Source organism: Oryctolagus cuniculus, chromosome 20 (genome assembly GCF_964237555.1).
Source record: "Oryctolagus cuniculus chromosome 20, mOryCun1.1, whole genome shotgun sequence".
Classification (NCBI taxonomy): domain Eukaryota; kingdom Metazoa; phylum Chordata; class Mammalia; order Lagomorpha; family Leporidae; genus Oryctolagus; species Oryctolagus cuniculus.
Window position 1 is genome coordinate 38,601,937 of NC_091451.1, and position 22,509 is coordinate 38,624,445.

Consider the following 22,509-nt stretch of genomic DNA (forward strand, 5'->3'; position numbering starts at 1 on the left):
TGGCCGGCGCGCTGTGGCCGGCGCACCACGCTGATCTGAAGGCAGGAGCCAGGTACTTATCCTGGTCTCCCATGGGGTGCAGGGCCCAAGCACTTGGGCCATCCTCCACTGCACTCCCGGGCCACAGCAGAGAGCTGGCCTGGAAGAGGGGCAACCAGGACACAATCCGGCACCCCGACCGGGACTAGAACCCGGTGTGCCGGCGCCGCAAAGCGGAAGATTAGCCTAGTGAGCCACAGCGCCAGCTCAACATCATTTAAAAAAAAAAAGATTTATTTATTTAATTTGAGAGGCAGAGTTACAGACATAGAGAGAGAGAGAGAGAGACAGACAGAAAGGTTTTCGTCCACTGTTTCATCCCCAAATGGTTGTGACAGCCAGAGCTGGGCCGAAGCCAGGAGCCAGAAGCCAGGAGCCTCTTCTGGGCCTCCCACATGGGTACAGGGGCCCAAGCACTTGGGACATCTTCCACTGCCTTCCCAGGCCATTAGCGGGAGCTGGATCCAAAGTGGAGCAGCCAGGACTTGAAATGGCACCCATATCGGATGCTGGCACCGTAGGCAGAGGCTTAACCAACTACACCACAGCACCTGCCCTTGAACTCAACTTCTAAGAGAGGACCGAATTAAATTTTTCATGAATTTATCCTTTCTGATTTGTGCAGCACAGTGCTAGGTGCTCTGGGCCACAGGCAGTGAGTCCTAGCTGCCACCCTCCAGTGATGGTAGCCTGGTTGTTGAAGGACATGAGTGGCCATCCAGGATGGGATGGGATTGGTGCTGCAGTGAGCAGTGGGTGCTGCACAAGTCAGGGGGAGCAGCTTTCTCTGGGGAGGTCTAACTGGAAGAAGCAGCCAACAGCTGACTTCTGCAAATTCCTGGCATTTGAAGAAGGGAGAAAGTGAATTTTGATGGAGCTTAAATCTACTCTTTTGTTTTTAAAGATGAAATCCTGATTTTAAAGACAAAAAAGGAAACTTTAAAAACTCCTCAATCCCAAAAGTATATGACTTTTATTCCCCTTCCTACAATTTTATTGGTGGCGTCCTCAGGAGTCCTGAGTCACAGATGGTAGAGAGTTAAATCCCACCCTTCCACCTCTAAACTTTGCAGCAGCCAATTGTAAAAGTGAGTGATGAATATGAGGATATGGAGAGAGAAGAAAAATGAATTGTTTCATTTAAGCCTTTGATTTTGAATTAATCATAGTAATTGTGGAATAAATATTGTATCAGCTGTCAGCAATACTTGTGGAGCTGAGAGTTTTTATTATTGCCAGGTCTCAGTTCTACTATTGATACTTTTCCATCTTAGACAAGACAGAATTATGGTCCTGGTCTGTTACCATCTTCTTGAAGCAGCTGGTCTGACTTACAGTATAACAGAGAAAGGGATTTGTTTTTGTTTGTTTAAACATAAGCAAAGATCATCCACGTTCAAGCATTGCCAACAGTTAGGATGGAAACACATGAACTTTGAAGAAAGCAAAGGAAAAACAGTAGCAGATGCATTTAGCATATGTAGATATGCACATATTTGTTTCTGCCTCCTGGGGCGGACTAGAAAGAGACAGGAGGAGCATCCTTAGCAACCTGAGTAATGCGCAAAGCTTCCAAGGAAACAATCAGCCTCCATCTAGTTCAGGGCTTCCCTGCCGGCCTCAATTCCACCACGAAGAACAGATGAGGCCAGTGGGTTTACAGCTCCTTTATACAGGGCACAACCCTCTCATTTATCACTGAAGCTCCTCCATGTGATTTTTATTTTTGTAATTTGCTTTCTACTTAGATCCCTCTTAAACTTTCCCTACTCCATCCTCTAGCCTTCAAGATCCCCTAATCCTCCGCCTTGCGGCACCGGCACACCGGGTTCTAATCCCTGTCGGGGCACCTGATTCTGTCCCGGTTGCCCCTCTTCCTGGCCAGCTCTCTGCTGTGGCCCAGGAGTGCAGTGGAGGATGGCCCAGGTGCTTGGGCCCTGCACCCCATGGGAGACCAGGAGAAGCACCTGGCTCCTGCCATCAGATCAGTGCGGTGCGCCGGCCAATGGCAAAAGGAAGAGCTTTCTCTCTGTCTCTCTCTCTCACTGTCCACTCTGCCTGTCAAAATAAATAAATAAATAAATAAATAAATAAAAATAAAAAAAAAAGAATGAGCTGAGGGGGCCGGCACTGTGGTGTAAAAAGCTAAGCCTCCGCCTGCAGTGCTGGCAGCCCATATGGGCGTCAGTTCAAGTCCCAGCTGCTCCATTTCCAATCCAGCTTCCTGCTAATGCACCTGGGAAAGGAGCGCTTGGGCCCCTGCACACATGCAGGACACCTGGAAGAAGCTCCTGGCTCCTGGCTTTGGATTGGCCCAGACCCAGCTGTTGTGGCCATTTGGGCAGTGAAGCAGTAGATGAAAGATTCTCTCTCTCTCTTTCTCTCTCTCTCTTTCTCTGTATTTGGGCCTTACAAATATAAATGGATAAATCTTTTACAAAAAAAATTAGCGGAGCCAAGAACTCATCTGGAGAGCAACAGAGGTTCCAGCAACCAGCACCACCAGATACCACTCCCCGTTGCTCTGGTTATGGTCCCTTCATGCTGGACACTACCATGAATAGATAAATGTTGGCAAAGTAACCAATCAGTGCAGCAAAGGGGATCTTGAAGGCTAGAGGATGGAGTAGGGAAAGTTTAAGAGGGATCTAAGTAGAAAGCAAATTACAAAAATAAAAATCACCTATTGAGCTTGGCGCTGGCCTCAGCTCATTCTTAATAAATAAACTTGTAGCATTCCCTTTATTTGTTTCTTCCTTTATTGGTAAAGACACATTTCTAAACCCACAGAGTTAGGACATTTCCTTTCAACATGATGACATATACAATATTTCCATGCACTCAGAACCATATGCTTATACTTGTCAAAACTTGGGACATCTTCCACTGCCTTCCCAGGCCATTAGCGGGAGCTGGATCCAAAGTGGAGCAGCCAGGACTTGAAATGGCACCCATATCGGATGCTGGCACCGTAGGCAGAGGCTTAACCAACTACACCACAGCACCTGCCTCTGAACTCAACTTCTAAGAGAGGACCAAATTAAATTTTTCATGAATTTATCAATTACTTATCATTTATCAATTACTAATCCATTTCTCAATATGGCAGATTTTCCTTCTGATCATGTCAGTTCAACAGTTAGCTAATAAATACCTGTTATCTATTCTTTTTTTTTTTTGAAGATTTATTTATTTATTTGAAAAGCAGAGTTACAGAGAAAGAGGGAGAGAGAGGGAGAGAGAGAGAGAGAGAGAGAGAGAGAGAGAGATCTTCCATCTGCTTGTTCACAGCTGGGACACGAACGGCACCCAGTGCTGCAAGCAGAGGCATGGCATACTATGCCACAGAGCAGGCCCCTTGGGGTGCATTTAAGCCTGGGGAGTAAGCACTGACTAAGCTTCTGTCTCTGGTCAGGAAAGTTGTCAGTGGTTTGCAGGAGGGAACTTCAAAAATGTCAGAGAAAATGGAATTCCAAGATAAGTTTATTTGGGGGCAAAATAGTTTTTTCAAACTATGCATAGTTCTGTTCATGATACTCCTGTTGAAGACCCTCCGTCTGCCTCCCCGTCTACGCTCAAGCTGCAGCAGGGCCTCCGGCCATGATGTCTCATCGTGGGAGCTGAGCCATCTGTGTGACTCTGTTTACCTTCTCTCCTAGGTTGGCATCCAGCACGACTTTTTCTAATCAAGCAGAAAGGTAAGGCCTCAAGTGAGCCCCGATCTCACTTTCTTTTGTGCATGTGCACCCTGTTTCTGAAGCATCCGTGCATACCTAGGGAGAGACACTGAGGGTTGCGGCTGCAGCTCCGGAGAGCACTACTATCCGTTTTCTGTTCATGCCTTCGTCCACTCACTCACTCATTTTAGTCCACGAACACGTGCTAGATACTTGGGTTTTAATTGGCAGCAAAACTGACATCCTGCCCTCATGGACTTACATTCTACCAGGGAGGCAAGTACGAGTAAAATAATTGCACAAAGTTACCATCGTGAACTGTGCTAAGTGTTAGGTGCTAGTGCAGAGAGACAGCTGGGTACGGAGGAGCCGGTGGTTAACAAAACAGCAAATTCTGGCTCTTCTGGAACTTGGAGGAAATAAGCAAATTAACCACCAAGGACTCTGACATTTCATCTCATTTAATGCCGAATGCTGTGAAGATAAATCAAGTAAGTCCGGGTGATAGAAAGTGACTGCAGATGGTAGTTAGAGATAATGGCCAAGGACAGTTCTTCCTGAGGAAGGGGCATATGAATGAACTTGAGTGAAAGGAGAGAGCAATCCATGCGAGAACATTCCAGGCAGAGGAAGCAGGCGCGTAGGCTTTAAGTCAGGAAAATGCCTGGTGTCTGGGAACAGATCAGTGTGGCCGGGAGGGCACAAGCAGGGAGCAGGATGGAAGGAGATCTCTTCAGGGGTGCGAGTAGGAGGTGACAGTGGCCTGGAGAGAGAGGATCCCGCAAAGAATATTTTCAGGAAATATTTTGAAAGTAAAGCCAATAGAATTTGCCAATAGATGGGACGTTCTGAGTTTTGACAAAGGCACACACCTGCAAACCCAGGCACCTGCTAAGATACAGAACGTTGTCACCAATTCCAGACTCCTTTCCCGTGCCTCGTCCCACCGGCCTCCGGCCCCACAGTCAGATACTGTTGTGGCTCTCCCTGCCTGTCGTAGAGATTCCTGTGAACAGAACCGTGTGTGCGCTCTTGGACCTGGCATCGTTTACTCCATCTGTTTTGGGGATTTGGTGACGCTGTCGCTTGTATCTGCAGTTTGTTTCTTTTTCAGTGCTGAATTGTATCCCATAGTTTGTTCATTTTCCTGTTGAAGGGCTTGCAGGTTATTTACAGTCTGGGGCTGCAGTACAGAGACAGAGCTGCTATGAATATACTAGCTCTTTGTAAAAATGTGTTTATTTCTCTTGTATGAATACCTAAGAATGGAATTCTTGGGTCACAGGGTAACTGCATGTTTAATTATATAAGAATTCACTAGATCTTTTATTTTTTAAAAAGATTTATTTATTTATTTATTTGAAAATCAGAGTTACAGAGAGACAGGGAGAGACAGAGAGAAAGAAAGGGAGATCTTCCATCTGTTGCTTCACTCCCCGAGTGTCTGCATAGCCAGGGCTGGGCCAGCTGAAGCCAGGAACAAGAGGCTTCCTCCTGGTCTCCTACCTGGGTGGCAGAGACTCACACACTTGGGCAATCTTATGCTGGTTTTTCCAGGCCGTGAGCAGGGAGCTGGATTGGAAGTGGAGCAGCCGGGACTCAAACCGGTGCCTATGTGGGAAGCTGGCGTTGCAGGCAACAGTGTTTCTATGCCAAAATGCTGGGCCCATCTTTTTATTTTTTAATATATTGAATGGCTTTGGTTGGTTTTGACATTATCCTCACCTTCTGTTCCTGGGATAATCCTATTGGCTACAATATATCTTCTTTTACTACATAGCTGGTTTCAGTGTTCAGGAAGGCTATTGGTTTGTCTTTCCTCTTGCCATTTCTTTTGTTTCCTTCTTTGATTTTTATTCATTGATTAATTTTGCTAATGGCTTTACACACATCTGATTTTAGTTTTCTGGATATGCTGGTCTCATAACACAAACTGGGAACAGGTCCCTCCTTCTGTATTTTCTGAAACTGTATTAAGTTTGATGTAGATTTTTCTCCTGAAGAACATTTTTGACCTAAAACTTGGAACCGGCATTTCAGGGTAGTCATGGCCTAATGAGAGAAAAGAAAGTGGGGCTTTCCATGTTTATGCATTGGGGTTCATGGTTTCCTCTTTGTTCCTTCTGCTCACCCAGTCCCTAACCCACCCCTGGGACCCCATTCTAAGGAGCTGGGCCACATAAACATCTTTCGGCTTCCCTTTTCGACATGCGGAAGTGGACAACGTGTGAAGGGAAAACAGGGCCTATGGAAGGCCTGGCCTTCCACACGTCCTGGCTCGGGTGCCGCAGGGGGCGTGACCATCTCCCTCCCTCCGAGCTGCTCTCTCGGCCAGTGCTACTTCCCTAGGGGAGTCTCACTGGTCGTCCTCCTCCGGGGGTCTGCTCCTGGCTCTGCCATGCTCTGGACACATGGCTTTCTTCTCCGGGTCTCAGAACCCAGGTCCAGCACTGCTTGGACATTTCATGGTTCTCTCTCTCTCTCTCTCTCTCTTTTTTTACAGGCAGAGAGAGAGAGAGAGACAGAGAGAAAGAAAGGTCTTCCTTCCGTTGGTTCACCCCCCAAATGGCTGCTATGGCCGGTGCACTGTGCCGATCCAAAGCCAGGAGCCAGGTGCTTCTCCTGGTCTCCCATGGGGTGCAGGGCCCAAGCACTTGGGCCATCCTCCACTGCACTCCCTGGCCACAGCAGAGAGCTGGACGGAAGATGGGCAACCGGGACAGAATCCGGCGCCCTGACCGGGACTAGAACCCAGTGTGCCGGCACCGCAGGTGGAGGATTAGCCTAGTGAGCCGCGGCGCCGGCCTCATGGTTCTCTTTTTCTAAACACTTACCATGAGCGTGGGTAAGGTTAGATTGGAGTACTTCATCTCACAGACAGAAGCACAAAGACCTGCCCCACAGAAGGACTGACGTGTAAATACCTGAATTCTAAGCAAAGCAAGAAACGCCACAGCGCGTGCTCCTCGTCCCATGACTTCCTGTCTTTTCTCTCTCTGTCCTACCCCAGCATGATGGTCCCAGGCAACGCAGCGGGGGTAGCCAAGCAGTTCCTGCGCTGCATCTTCCATCAGCTGGCACCCAACGGCATCTTCCCGCAGCTGTTCCAGAGCACGATCAAAGGTAACGGCCCGTTGAGGCTGCATTCAGTCACCACAAACGCCCTGAACCCGCCCTGCTAAATCTGGTCGTTGGCTTTCCAGATGGGACGTTCTTACGGACCCTGGCCACGTCTCTGATGGACTTCAACGAGCTGAGCTCCATCGCTGCTCTCAGCCAGCTCTTGGAGGTAGCTTTGCTTTTGTGATGCCCTAAGCTCAGGCTGAACAATCTCTGCCATGTCTTGAAGCCTCTCGCTCTCGCTCGCTCTCTCGCTCTCTCGCTCTGATACTGCTTCTGAGGAAGAAAGGCAAAGTAATTTAATACAAAAATTAAATTGAAAGTGTATGTGGATTTACTGTTGGTTTAAAGCAAGGGTTAGGGGCGTCCAGTTCATGGGCCACAGAAGTCATTTGGTCTGGCCCCGCCAAAGCAACCGTAGGTGGAATTCAAACTCTATAAATCTGTAACAGGATAATTTTCAAGTTGATGGCTTTGTATGCCCTGTGAACGATGTGATGATTATCCAAATGGCCCTCTGCAGAGATCAGGTTCGCCACCCCTACTTCAGAGCTAAGTGTTCAGCTAAGTGCCGGACACCAGCGCCGAGCACTCGCCCCCCAGGAAGTAGCCAGCTTTTGCAGTGTGGTGCAATGGGCAGAGCAGTGCACACTGTATCGCCAGACTTGGAGTCACGATGCGGCTCCACTGCTGATTAGCTGTCTCGGTTGGCCTGGGCACGTTGCCTATAGCAAGAAGTAAAGCTACTGCTTCGGCCATTCCCACTCCCCATGGCTGTCCTGGGAATTCTTTCCAGCATGCGTCATTTGTTGTGTCTTCTTAGTGTCTGGCTGCACAACCATAGGCCCTTAGAAGATGTTTCTTGTTTCTCACTGCTGTTTCCCGTAAGTTAGTCTGGACTTGTTGATTTTGTATTCCTCCTGGCTTTTGCAGTGGTCGGCCTACAGTGTGGGCACTCGACCCAGGTTTTTAGCATGGATATGTGAATTTTGAAATGTTCTTCACCCAGTGGCTAAATGAACTTCCACGCGGTTTCAGCAGTTGACTGCCTATACTTTTGTTTTTAGGGTCTAAATAACAAAAAGAATTTACCAGCAGGGGGTGCTATGATACGCTGTTTGGAAAACATGGCTACATTCATGGAAGCTTTACCCATGGATTCTCCCAGTAGCCTCTGGACCACAATCAGCAGCCAGTTCCAGACATTCTTCGCCAAGCTGCCTTGTGTTTTACCTCTGAAGGTGAGCTCGGTGCAGGACTTCGGTTTGAATCACCTTCCGACCCTTGCTGACCGTCTGCCCACAGAGAACAGCGCCAGCAGCAGAGCCAGGGAGGATTTTACGTATCCCCCAGGACTGGGAGAGGCCTCGGTCAGCCGTTGTGTGAGATCTGTTGGGTTGTTCTTTCCAACGCAGAGTGGGCATTCTGCTCACTAATCACGGCTATGCTTAGGGGCTGCATGTTTGAAGGTGACTAAAATTTTAAAAGGTCAGAGAGACATTAGTAGATTTCTTTAGGTAGAAATCTTTCTCATTGGGTGTTTAAGTAAATAAATAAATAGCCTTGTCTAAAAGGAGCTCAGATGTATAAGGTAAAGTTTCAGTGTTAGAGGATTGTCTAAAGGGACGTAACCCCTCCAAGCACGCATACTTCATTACTTGTGTAGAAATTGGTGACCTCACAATCATTATCAATACAAATGCATTAACTGCAAACTCAGAGACCTGTTCTGTTCGCGGGGAAAGAGAACTATCCAGATCATCCTTCCAGGGCGCCCATGCTCCTGATGAGGGCTGCACATTCAGAGGGGGTGTGACGTGCTGGGATAGCTCCGTGGGGCCAGGGGGAGGCAGCACTCAAGCCTGCTGACTCACAGCACTGTGCTCCTCCACTAACAGACTCCTGGCGCGGAGTTGAAGGCGTTCAGGTCTCTGGAGAGGGAGAGGAGGTGGCCGGCAGAGCCGTTGCTGTGTCTTTGAAGCTAAGTTGCTCCGTGAGGATTTTGTGCTTTCTCCATGGAGAGCACAGACCCAAGTGTTTAACTGGGAGCAAGACGAATCCCTTGTTGATCTGATAAGTGACGTTGCACGTCGCGAGCTGCACTTCTGAAATATCACGATGCACCTGTAAAATGGTGCGTGGACGGTAGTCACCTCTGAGAATGCCTTTTTGCAAATCAGCAGATACTAAGAGGGTCTGTGAGGCTGCTAGTGAGGGAGCCGTAGCTTGGTTTGGGCTGCTTTGAGTCTGAAGTTACGAAGCAGAGCGGGGGTACAGAGGGAGAGTCTTTACCACCTCTCCTTTTGTGACTGTTGTTAGCCCACAGATCTGGGGTAGCCGAGCAAATCCAAGCCGGGAGAACCTGCACTCTGAAACCATGCACTTTGGAGAGGTTGTGGGGAAATGGGATTGAAAGCGACATTTGGGGTGAGCATTTAGCTTAGCAGCTAACATGCTGCGTCCCACAGCAGAGTGACTGGGCCTGATACCCAGCTCCTGCTTTGTGCTGATGCAGGCCTGGCAGCAGCAGGTGTTGCCTCAAGTAAACGGCTTCCTGCCAGACACGTGGGAGACCTGAGCTGGCTGCCGGCACCTGGCTGTGGCCTGGCCCAGCTCCAGCCAATGTGGGGATTCTGGGAGTGAAGCAGCAGATGGGAACTCAAATAAATACATTTTAAAGGGAGAGATTAGTTTATGTTGGTGCAAAAATACTGAAGTCTTTTCATGATACACATTTTCCATGAACTTTTCAAAGGCTCTTCTTAGACTGCACACATTTTCACGTGGCCACAAAGGACCTCCCTAGGGCTGGAGTCATTCAGAGCCACTCCTTGCTAGAGAGCCATACGTGCTGAGAAAGGCATCGGGGCGAGTGTGGCAAATTCGAATGCCTGTGTGCAGGTGTGATCAGCAAAATATTTAACTTGAACATTTAGCTGAGCAGTTGGGAGTGTTGCCAGCTGTACACAACTAGTGTGCCCAGTTGGAGACAGTCGCCTGCCCACAGGGACCTTGTCCACAAGGTTGATGCATGAAGTGGAATGAGATAAGATAATTAGTAGAATGAGACCCTTGAGGACGGGGCAGCACCAGTCCTTGTATGAGAGGGTGGGAGCAGCCAGCCTGCCAGGCCCGTGACATCATTTGGTCTCGCCCTGCCAAGGAAATCGCAGGCAGGACTCAACTTTCAATAAATCTTTAGTAGGCTATTTTTTTTTTTTTTGACAGGCAGAGTTAGTGAGAGAGAGAGAGACAGAGAGAAAGGTCTTCCTTCTGTTGGTTCATTCCCCAAATGGCTGCTATGGCCAGTGCACTGCGCCAATCTGAAGCCAGGAGCCAGGTGCTTCCTCCTGGTCTCCCATGCAGGTGCAGGACCCAAGCACTTGGGCCATCCTCCACTGCACTCCTGGGCCACAGCAGAGAGCTGGCCTGGAAGAGGAGCAACGGGGACAGAATCCGGCGCCCCGACCGGGACTAGAACCTGGGGTGCCGGCACCGCAGGCGGAGGATTAGTCTAGTGAGCTGTGGCGCTGGCTGAATAGGCTAATTTTTAAGATGATGATTTTTTATGGCCCACGAATGATGTCACAAATATGCAGAAGGCCCTTGGTGAGAAGGTGGTTCCCACCCCAGGTATGAGGTCAGCTGCCGATTGTTGTCACAGAGGAGCACAGGCCCCGTGTAGCCCCCTTCCCGTTCTTTCCAAGATGGCATTTCCTGATTTTTAAATCACTGTGGGAGCCTGATGAGCAGCCAGTGTCCAGCGCTTGGCTTAAGCCAGTGTAAATGTCACATCAAGTCCCATGGGTACTGAGCAGATTGAATGGACCCCTGCTTCCCTTAGAAGATGCGTGTGAAACACTTTCAGAGTTTCTGTAAGAATTTGCCCTGCTATATCAGATCAGCTCCTGACTTTGTTTTTATTTACTTTTGTTAAAGATTTATTTATGTATGTATTTGAAAGGAAGAGTAGGGATAGTGTCAAAGCGTAGTGGGTTAAACCACCTCCTGTGGTGCAGGCATCCCGTATGGGTACTGGTTCAAGTCTCAGCTGTTCCACTTCCAATCCAGTTCCATGCTAATGAGCCTGAGGAACCAGCAGAAGATTACCCACGTGCTTGGGCCCCTTTGCACCTGTGTGGGAGACTTGGAAGAAGTTCTTGGCTCCTGACTTTGGCGTGGCCCAGCCCTGGCCAAAGCCTTTCTGTCACTCTGCCTTTGAAATAAATAAATAAACCTTAAAAAAAAAAAAGGAAGGAAGAGCAACAGAGAGTGTAGGAAAGACAGAGAGAGAGAGAGAGAGAGAGAGAGAGAGAGAGACACATCTGTCTGCTGGTTCACTCTCCAAATGCCTGCAACAGCCAGGGCTAGGCCAGGCCAGGCTGAAAACCGGAGACAGGAACTCCCTCTATGTCTCCCACACGGGTGTCAGGGAGCAAGTACTTAGGCCATCATCTGCCTCCTCTCAGGCACATCAGCAGGAAGCTGAATCAGAAGCGTGGGTAGGCAGGACTCAACCAAGTACTCCAGTATGGGATGTGGGGCTCCCAAGCAGCGTGTCATCCCGCTCTGCATAATGCCTGCACTGCCTGTGTTTTCAGTCTCTGGGGAAAATGTTATCATTGAAACACCATCTGCAGTTTGTTTTCACAAATTTCTCATTGAGAAATGTATCTCAGATTTCAGTGTGCATCGCTGGTGTCCCCAAAGGACTTGCTAAAACATGGATTAGTGGCCTAATCTGAGAATCCCTGATTCAGTAGGGTCTCAGGATTTGCAGTCTAGCAAGTTGCCAGGTGAGAGAGGTGCTCCTGGTCCAAGGATTCTGCCTGGGGAGCACTGGCTTAGTCTCCTAAAGAGCCTGATACACACAGCTACAGAAACTTAAGTACAACTGCTATTGTGACGTATTTGCAGTGCTCAGAAGTGTTGTTGTTTATTCTCATTGTAACATTTCCTCCTAATCTCAGAAAATTCAGTTTTAAAAGTACATTTTGATAGGAATCTTGCCAAAATAGAATTATGAATAGATTTGTAAGACTTGATTTTCTCTTGTAGAAATTTTATTCCTTTTTCCGAGGTTTTTGTGTTGTCTTTTCACAGCAGGGAAAGGTTCTTATTTATACTGACGGTTTTAAATAGAGCTACGTCGTCTTTTTCCTAACATGGCCTTTCACAAATTAGTATACCTCTTTAGCGTTGGATATATTTAATATCTACCCATCATTGATGTGTCATCTGCTCATTCATTTGTCCATCTGTCTGTCCATTTGTCTGTCCATCCATCCATCATTCCCTTTCTGTATGTGATTTAATTTTAGAACTATACCTTTGAAAAATAGTTTAGGAGTTATGTTTAGTTAATGTTGTTTAATTAAAAATTTTTAACCTGAGAATGATTTTTTTTCAATTTGAATTATGTTGTGGGAAACTGTTTAGAGGCAGTTATATTTTGGGTGTTTCTTTTTACTAACATAAATGCTTAGAAACTATTTGGAAAAAAAGATATATTAAGAAGGCACTGACTTCTGCTTCTTTTCATATTTGTTCACAGTGTTCTTTAGATTCCAGTTTGAGAATTATGATTTGCCTCTTGAAGATACCCTCTACCAATGCCACAAGGGTATGTATGTTCAGAAAAACAGCCGACTGGGTATTCAGTTGTTTTTAAATCTAAAACTAGGCAATGCTGAAGACACAGTCACCTGCACACTGAAGGCCTCCCTTTCAGCCTCCTTGCCTCTCCTCATGCTGGGCCAGTGTTTGGTAGATCACAGTGTCATTGTTTATAATTGGTTCTCCAAGTTCTGGACAACTGCTCATCAATCTGTCCTTATACTACCAAGAAAATGATCTCTCTCTACATGGATCTCATCATGCCAATTCTTTGATATCTCCTCATTTCTTTCAGGGTAATATCCAGATTCCATAATGTGATATACAACAAGTTGCATCATAACTCACCAGTTTCCAATTTAATCTTGTATTATGTGTCCCACTTCCCATACCTCCTCTACACTTTCAGAATCATCATCGTCATCAAAACAGCTACCACCATTTGTTGTGCTTAATGCTTCTTATTTATAATGTTATTTAATTCCATACCTCCTGGCTTTGCCTGAAATGCTTTATACTCTTGTCAGTGGGATGAGCTCCTTTTCATGCTTCGAGGTCCCGTATAAAGAAAACAATGCGTATATCACCCGTAGTAGCTTCCTCTTATATCAGCCCTCACAATACTTGATAGAGCTCTGTGAGCACTTGCGTTGTGCTGTAGTCTTTCCAAGGAGACTGCGAGTGTGATGAAGTTCAGTACAGTGTCTCACTCATTTTTTGATTCCTGGCTACATTTCTAGGCTGCGTTACATGCAGTGGTACAGTAATTTGTATTTCAATAGCTTGTAATTGCTAGTTAGTATATCAACAGCACGTGTCTCCTAGAACCGTTTACCTTGGCTGTGGTTTCATAGACTCAAGTTTACGCCAGAAAGTTGCAAAGAAACCATCTGGCTCATCTGTTTATTTACAGATAAGAAGCAGGCTCAGAAAGATAAAATGTCTTGGCCTAACTCACATACCCGGTTAGTAGTAAATATGAGATTTCATCATAGGTTCTTTGGTTTTTGTGTCGTACCAGATTACTCCCTCCTGGCTCTGCTTTGTAGGATATAAGAGCAAGTTTCCATTCAAGCTTGAATCCAGCTTTCTCTTCTTGACCAATAAGGATGCAGTGTGTGTCAACATGAGACACTTTCCCTACCGCATTCATTAACTGTCAGTGTTTCAAGGGAAGGCATTCATCTGGGGCAAAGGATACTGAATCAATAATCCTGTCTCAAAGAGTTTCTTTAAGATTTTCTATGTGGAAAGCACTACTGGGCTTCTGTGTGGAATACAAATAAGTAAGATATTTAATTATCATCAGGGTCAACCAACATGCAGTGAATTCATTTTTGTCTCAGTAACGAAAAAGAATCTCAAAAGTGCTCATATCTGTTGCTCTCATGATTCCTTTTCTGGGAATTTATTGAAAAGAAAATGACAGTGAAATTTTCATGCAAAAATATATTGGGTGTTATTTACAGTAAAATAGGACTCTTACGGCCATTAAAATGGATGATGCTGAAATTAGATGGCACCAGAAATTCCTTACATTATAGTAAGATAATAAAAATAAAATATAGGATTGTATATGTTTAAGATTTTTAACTGAGTAAACTGGTACAAATGAAGAAGGTAGATTTATAAAAATGTTATCACTCAGTGATGAGACTGTGGATGACCTATGTCCTCACCTGGGCTTCCCTCTGGATACTGAGTTTGCTCACGAAGCGTGGCTAACTGTTATAATCCAGACAGCGGGGACGAGCGACGTTGAGAACTCATGAAATCATGGCATGGGAGTCTTCTAGAGTCCAGCTAAAGTCCTGTCTTCTCTGTGGAGCAATGACACCTGCTCTAGAACTTGGGTTTGAATTTCATGCCTTGGCTTTATGGAGTTAGGCAAGTTAGTTGTGTACTTAACAGCCCATCTGGCAACAGAGGGGGGACTACCAAAGCTTGATAGGGTTTGTGATGAAGGTCAGAGGTAACCTTGAGCAGCACTTATTGCTGCCATGTGCTTTACATACATTGTGTCCTTTGGTTCTCCCCACCCTGAAGAAGGTTTATTACAATGAAGCTGTTACTGTGCCCATTGACAGAGGAGAAAACTGCATCTCAGGTCATTGACTCACTTCTTGACAGGCGGGCATTTGGCACAGGTATTAAGCCAGAGCTTGAGACACCTGCATCTCTTATCTGAATGCCTGACTCAAGTCCAGGCTTCCCTGCTTCTGATCCAGCTTCCTGCTAATGTGCACCCTGGGAGGCAGCAGGTGATGGGTGAGGTGCTTGGGTCCCTGCCACCCACGTGGAAGACACGACTTGAATTCTAAGCTGATGGCTTTAGCCTGGCCCAGCCTTGGCTGTTGCAGGCAGGCTTTGAGGAATGAACTGGTAGATGGAAGATCTCCACTTGTCTATCTCCTCTGCCTTTCAAATAAAATAAAATAAATTTAAAAATTTAAAATTCATTTATTCAAGGCTACAGAGCTAGAGTGTAAAAGTATTTGTGTTAGGTTCTAGAGCTGTGTCATTAACTAGACATACTGTTTCCCAGGACACTTAAAAGAAACATGAATGAGATAAACTATTGGAAAGCATGTAACGCTACCTCACACTCAGTAGGTGCTCAACAAATATTTCTGAATGACTGAAGAGAGTATGTGGATCTCAAACTGACCATTATGGGTGGAATTCAGATGGAGAAACCAAAGTGGGCAATGCCTTCCTGATAAGAATTGGCAGGAAACTGGGTCATCATGGATTTTCTCCAAGCCAATAGTGTTTTGGTACTAATACAAGAGTGGTTCACGCTACACTACCAAGAAGACAAGTTTCTGGAAGATTTCAACCTAATGAACCTGTAGATGCTTCAAGGTTCTGAGGGATGGACTGGAAGATCTAATGCAAACCTCACAGAGTGTTGATTGATTTAGTGGACATACACTGAAATTGATAGTTTGATTTGTGAATGACATCATATGCAAAATAGATTAATTTTTTAGCAATAAGATGATCAAATCATGTTATTTGAGCCATTCGTTGAAGGTGCAGTTCTGGTCTTATTAGATCAACAGAGTTGCCACAGTAGTCAACAACAGATTTCACACTGTAAAAAAGAATGATTTAATCAGTTAAAATATTACGGCTTTAGTACTTTTTTTGATGGAAGACTCAGAAGTTATTATTTTTTGGCCCTCATCTCGTTGCAGAATTTGTTGGAACCATTTTCAAAACTGCTCAGCTTTGTGATTCAGAATGCTGTCTTCACGTTGGCCTACCTGGTGGAGCTGTGTGGCTTATGCTACCGGGCTTTCACTAAGGTAAGTGTCCATGAGTGTATTCTTCTGAGACCGAGAACTGGCAGAAATAATAGCCTTTCCAATCAGTGGCAAATCCCTCTCGGGTTAATTACTTTTATATAGTTTTAAAATGAGGAATCATACTGAGATCTAATAAATCCATTGGGAAGACACACTTTACACATCTGTACATAAACTGTCGAAAATGCATAGGATTGGAGAGTTGGGGGTCACCTGGTTTAGAAGAGAAAAGGTCACTTGAATGAAATGTTGTGGTCTAAATGACCTCTTAAACTCCTTCTCGAGCCCCTCCTCCCATGATTAGCAGGCAAGACATCACTCCATATCATTCTATACCCAAAGTAGAAAGTCTTGGCTTGACATTTGCCAAAGCCTGTGGAGAGTGCCTTAATTCTCATTATTTGTCTGTCTCCCCAGTTCTGGGTTCCTGGCCTCTGAAATTATAATCTTATCTTTTGCCATCTTGCCTTAATAATGGTTTCTCTATTGCATTATCTTTAGCACCCCGTTCCCCAATACTGAGGAAATGGAAAAGTACTGCTTGCCTAATGGCTGCAGCAGCCTTTTTGGAGCTGATAGAAGCTGTCCTGATGGAGAAGCAGGAGGCAGGGCAACCTGGGAGCGTCTCTGTCCTTACGAACAGTGCACAAATGCTACCCTTCCAACCTCCAAATTTTCGAGTTTATTTCCAGCAGGCTCTCTGTTTCTACTGTTCTCGTTTGAATGTGGAGAATGCTCTTTTATTCATGTTGTCCACCTCCATTGCCCTTTATTTTCCTCATAATAAACCTAATGTTATACTAAGACTTTCATTTTGTCCAAGACACCCTTGTCTCCTTTCTTCCCAACTGTGTCCACTCTACCACGGTAAGTGTTCCATATCTCCTTCTTGGTCTTTCTGATGATAAACTAATATTCTACCCAGAGCACTGTGTTTCCTAAAACCATGATAATCTTCATTTCCCTCTTTCAAATCCTTCTTGAAAAATAACTTCTTAACCCTCACGTGTTTTTCTTAATTTAAAAGAGTTGACCTATAAGACCATACCAAATACAACACCTTTATTTTTGGAGAAGGAAAACTAATGAGTTGCATTTTGTGTGTTGTACATTATATGGATTGATTATAGAAGATGTTCTAGCCTTCTGAATTCAAGATTTTCATTATAAAGTATAGCCTCTCATAATCCATCTTAACTTTAGTAGCTTCTCACTTTCCATTGTCATCTACTTTTCTTCACTTTTCCAACGCAAAATGCATAAAACTTGTGGAAAGCTCCAATCCAAGGTGTTCCCATATTCCTCATAAAAAATGAGAAGCTATAAGAAATAGTTTTAATATAGCAATATCTAATTGAGCCTTCCCCTATAATCATAAGATATGGAAAGGTAAGAGCTTTGTAGTCTTCCCTTCACTGCAGTCTGACATTCAAGATAATCTGAAAACTATCCAACTTAAAATATTAAAGGTCCTGGGTAAAATATAATAAAACATGATTTTATACATGTGTAGCTTATTTTATAAGAATAAAAGGGGCAAAAATGAAGAAGGAACTTGAAAACCAATATAATTGTGTAGGTATTTCTTGTCTTGGTAATTTAATGGCTTGAGATTTAAGCCCACACAAGGAAAATAGATGAATTCAAACTATTCTAGGCTGGGAGTTGGAGCTGAGTCATCCCCAGCAGAAATTCAGAGCCCGCAAAAAGACACTTGGTAAAGAGATGGTTTGGAAAGAATATATTCATTTATGGAAGTGACAAGGAGTGGTATCTATCTTACTCTGGAAACTGGGAGAGAGATTTGTAGTGTCTCTTGAGAATTAGCAGACATGAGTCTGTCTTTTAATAGGCTTAGAATCTTAAAATATCAACATGCTCTGCAAACTGCAAGGCTGAAAAGTCAAGTAACACTGATATTGAGCAAGTTATAATCCTGGAGAGTCTGGCAGAAGGATACTGAAAATTAAGTCTTTAACATCTCTGGAGGGATATTGCCTTCAACCAAGGTCCAGCAGGACTCTGATGGTTGAAATCCTCTTGAACATGAGCTCACAATCTAAAATTATAAAACAAATGAAAAACTAAACCACCATGAACCAGATTAGCAAAGTCAGCAAACAGCAATATTTTTCCCTCAAAACTTCCGGTATTAAAATTATGTGATAAAGACTCTAAAAACATATTTTAAATAATAAGCACATAAAGAATAGATTAAAGGCTGGCGCCGTGGCTCAATAGTCTAATCCTCCGCCTTGCGGTGCCAGCACACCGGGTTCTAGTCCCGGTTGGGGCACCGGATTCTGTCCCGGTTGCTCCTCTTCCAGGCCAGCTCTCTGCTATGGCCTGGGAGTGCAGTGTAGGATGGCCCAAGTGCTTGGGCCCTGCACCCGCATGGGAGACCAGGAGAAGCACCTGGTTCTGGCTTCGGATCAGCGCGATGTGCCGGCCGCAGCGTGCCGGCTGCGGCAGCCTTTGGAGGGTGAACCAATGGCAAAAGGAAGACCTTTCTCTCTGTCTCTCTCTCTCTCATTGTCCACTCTGCCTGTCAAAAATAAAATAAAAAAGGAATAGATTAAAAATACAATAACTTTCCAAAAAAGAACCAGATTTGAACAAAGTAGAGATTCTAGAAAGGAAAACTGGTTACTGACATTTAAAAAAATCAAAATTAGATGCAACCAAAGAGAGAGTTGGTGAAATGGAAAGTAGACTTGAGGAAAATACCTGGAATACAGCAAAGGAAAATAAAGATAAAGAGACAAAAGTTATAGAAAAGATCATCATCTGATAAGTATGAGAAGGGCAATAGACTTTGTATCAATTCCGTAATTGACAAAAATAATAACTTCTTTGATTGAGGCAGCACGATTTCCTAAAGCTATTACAAATAAACTAAAGTTTTGCCTGTTCATGCCATAGTTTACAAGAATAGGTATAATTTGGCAAAATATCTAAGACAGTGTTTTAAGAGCAACAAGGAGTCGTCACTCCAAAGAGAAATTGACAACAGACTTCTTAACTGTACTGGAATCATCAATATCATGGGAAAAAAGTCTTCAAATGATAAGAAAAAAAGAATTGGCTACCTGGAATTCTCTGCCAGCTAAGTTATCCTTCAAGAGTGAAGGCTAAATAAACATACTCTCAGAAAAATAAGAAATTTTCTAATAAATTTTCCTGAAAAAAACTACTAAAAATACAGTAAGGAGGAAATTTAACCAAGAAGAATGGAGTGAAATGTATGGAGGAATTATGCCCAAAGAAATTGGGAAATTATGGAAATCTAAGCCGTCATTGGTAATATAAAGCAACAATAATAATGTTAGTCAGATAGGTATAAAAAACAAAGACACTAAACTCCTGGACAACAATAACCTGTAACATAACTGTGTGTATGCATGTATGTGTTGGGGTGGGGATTAGAGTTAAAGTGTTTTATATGTCATTCAAAAGAAGGACAGAAATAATGAGTAACTTTAAAGTATTACGAATACATGTAAATATTTTGAGTGTAAAATGCAAAAGCCAGAGTTATAATATGCAAAATCCAAACAAGTACAGAATAAAATGGGAATAGAAATTCAATCAAGACACAAAGGGAATCAGAACAAACTATCACAGCACAAATAAGATGATAGAAATAAGGTACAACTATTCTAATAGCCACAATACATGGAAATTGATCAGACTCACTAAGGACTGTCAGATTGGATTTTAAAAATCAAACCACATGTTGTTTACAACAGATGTATCTTAAATGTCTAAAGACATTGGGAAATCTTGAAAGGAAAGGGGTGAGAAAGATGTGTCAGGCAAATATTAAATGAAATCTGAAGTTATTAAACTGACTTTAAGTTGAAAGGCATTATTATAAAGAACAGCACAGTATATTTTGTTGCTAAAAAGAGCAATTCACCAGGAAAAAGTGACATTTCTAAAGCTCTGTAGAACCAATAATATAACCTGAAGATATGTTAGAGGAAATAAGATAGGAAATCCATTTACTGGGAGATTTTAACAGAGCCCTTTCAGTAACTGATAAATCAAGCAGATAAAAAGCAAATAAAGCTACAGTAAATTTTACCAACACAGTGAGCAAAGTGGACCCAGTGGACATATTAAGAAACCTTGAATCCACCAATTTGAGAATATATTCTAAAAATAGTGAAAAACTTTTTTTTTTTTTGACAGGCAGAGTTAGACAGTGAGAGAGACAGAGAAAAAGGTCTTCCTTCCATTGGTTTACCCCCCAGATGGCTGCCTTGGCTGGCACTGCACGGACCTGAAGCCAGGAGCCAGGTGCTTCTTCCCCGGTCTCCCATTCAGGTGCAGGGCCCAAGCACCTGGGCCATCCTCCACTGCCTTCCCGGGCCACAGCAGAGAGCTGGACTGGAAGAGGAGCAGCTGGGACTAGAACCTGGCATCCATATGGGATGCCAGCGCCACAGGCAGAGGATTAACCAAGTGAGCCACAGCCCCCATGAAAAACTTTTAAACACAGAGCAGACAACAGGCCACAGTGAAGTCTTAACAGAGAGCAGGCTCTTTAATCACAATGCAATTAAATTGTAAATCCGTGACAAAACCATCACTTTGGGTTTTTTTAAAGATTTATTTATTTATTTGAAAGTCAGAGTTACAAAGAGAGAGGAGAGGCAGAGAAGAGAGAGAGGTCTTCCATCCAATGGTTCACTCCCCAGTTGGCTGCAACAGGCGGAGCTGCGCCGATCTGAAACCAGGAGCCAGGAGCCAGGAGCCAGGAGCTTTTTCCGGGTCTCCCGTGTGGGTGCAGGGGCCCAAGGACTTGGGCCATCTTCTACTGCTTTCCCAGGCCATGGCAGAGAGCTGGATTGGAAGTGGAGCAGCTGGGTCTCGCACCGGTGCCCATATGGGATGCCGGCGCTTCAGGCCAGGGTGTTAACCCGCTGCACCACAGCGCCCGCCCCAAAACCATCACTTTATGTAAGTAAGTGTTCCAGGTGGCGTGAACAAGAGCTGTTCCAGTAGGGGTATCATTTACATCTTAGACATATACATTGTATTGAGGCAGGTATAGACATCTGCGTCTTCCTGGTTAGATCCTAGAGCAGCTATAAAGAGACTTCCCCCCAACCTGTTCTCCCCACCCCATCCCCAACACATAAAACCACAGCAGCTCACAGGGCCCTGTAAACATGAGAGAATCAGAAGCAAGCGATATTCCAAGCACACACACGTCTCCATGGCTCTGCCCCACCCCAGCTATGCCCAGGGACTTTTGAGTGGTCTGTTGACTGCCCTCCACTCTCAGGTACCTGAATCCTGTCTCCCCACCAGATTTTGACCCAATCACTTACCTGCAGGTTGTGGTGTGTGTGGAGTGTGCACACGTGTGGCATCGATGGTGTATGAGAGGGCGTGGAAGTGCACACACACACATGCTGCAGGACGTGAAAACTCAGTTGTTCAGGTTTTGTAGTCCTACATTAACCTGCGTGTGTGTGTGTGTGTGTGTGTGTGTACTTTTTTCATTTCAATCAAAGGTGCTGTACAGGTTAATGGTATCTGAGGCTTGCTGTATTTGGAAATTGAAAATTATGCTTTTAAGTGATTCCTAGATCAAAGGAAGTATTGTGAGACTTTAGAAAAGCATTTAGAACTAAACAGTTTATGAAAAAAACATTGTAAACTTTTAGAAGTATAGTCTCAGATATTTAGAAGAAAATTTATTGCCTTAAATACTTTCTGGAAAAATAAGAAAAGCTAAATGAGCTAAATAAGTCAACTTAAGTTAGAATATCAGGGAAACCACAAGAAAATGTAAAGGAATGAAACAATAAAGGTATGAGCAGAAACTAATGAAATAGTGCATACAATAGAGAAGCAGTATAACCCACAGGTGGGTCTTTGATTAGACTAATGCATGCTGATACAGGGAAGAACCTGTGGCAAGACCGACCTCACAAAGAAGATGGGTGGGCATTTGGCACAGTATGACTCAAATTAATCAAACTAACTCAATTTGAAAAAGATGAGTGAGGGACACCTGCTATATTCCATTCTCTCTATTTTGCTGTGCTCTTGAAATGTTCTATTTAAAAAAATGAATTCCTCGCAAAGGACATGGAGCCCTTGAAACAGTTGGACATATTTCCCTCTAAATTATTTTGTAGTGAAATACTTTTAGATTTGTTTAATTGATGCAATTCTTGGAACCTATCCCTGTGAATGAGAACAAAATCCTCCAGGTTCAGTATTTAAGAGATAACCTATCAGAGCCGTAACTGTGGTGCAGAGGGTTAACGCCCTGGCCTGAAGCACTGGCATCCCATATGGGCACCGGTTCAAGACCCAGCTGCTCCACTTCTGATCCAGCTCTCTGCTATGGCCTGGAAAAGCAGCGGAAATGGCCCAAGTCCTTGGGCCCCTGCACCCATGTGGGAGACCCGGAAGAAACTCCTGGCTCCTGGCTTTGGCTTTGCATTGGCACAGCTCCGGCCCTTGCAGCAAACTGGGGTGGACCAGCAGATGGAAGACCTTTCTCTCTCTCTCTTTCTCTGTGTGTGTGTGTGTGTGTGCGCACGTGTGTGTGTAACTCCGACTTTCAAATAAATAAAAAATCTTAAAAAGATAACCTGTCTTTTTCTTTTCCATTAAATGATGTTTCTCAGTGTTTCAGCAAATTCATTACATGCACAAAAAATGCCTTTCATCTTTTTAGTCTTCATTTTTACTTCTTAACTCATTGTGCATTTTTAAATCCT

The 22,509-nt window shown here is 44.4% G+C and overlaps 1 protein-coding gene across 1 annotated transcript in view; it reads left to right on the forward strand.

Moving 5' to 3' along the window:
- The window catches only part of UNC79 (unc-79 homolog, NALCN channel complex subunit), a 265,206-nt gene that overhangs the window by 204,726 nt on the left and 37,971 nt on the right, over window positions 1–22,509 (forward strand). Inside the window, exons 39-44 of the mRNA XM_070065557.1 lie at window positions 3,699–3,737; window positions 6,727–6,839; window positions 6,920–7,005; window positions 7,904–8,077; window positions 12,391–12,459; window positions 15,653–15,763. Of these exons, the coding sequence (XP_069921658.1) occupies window positions 3,699–3,737; window positions 6,727–6,839; window positions 6,920–7,005; window positions 7,904–8,077; window positions 12,391–12,459; window positions 15,653–15,763 (592 nt within the window). The remainder of the gene's footprint in view (window positions 1–3,698; window positions 3,738–6,726; window positions 6,840–6,919; window positions 7,006–7,903; window positions 8,078–12,390; window positions 12,460–15,652; window positions 15,764–22,509) is intronic.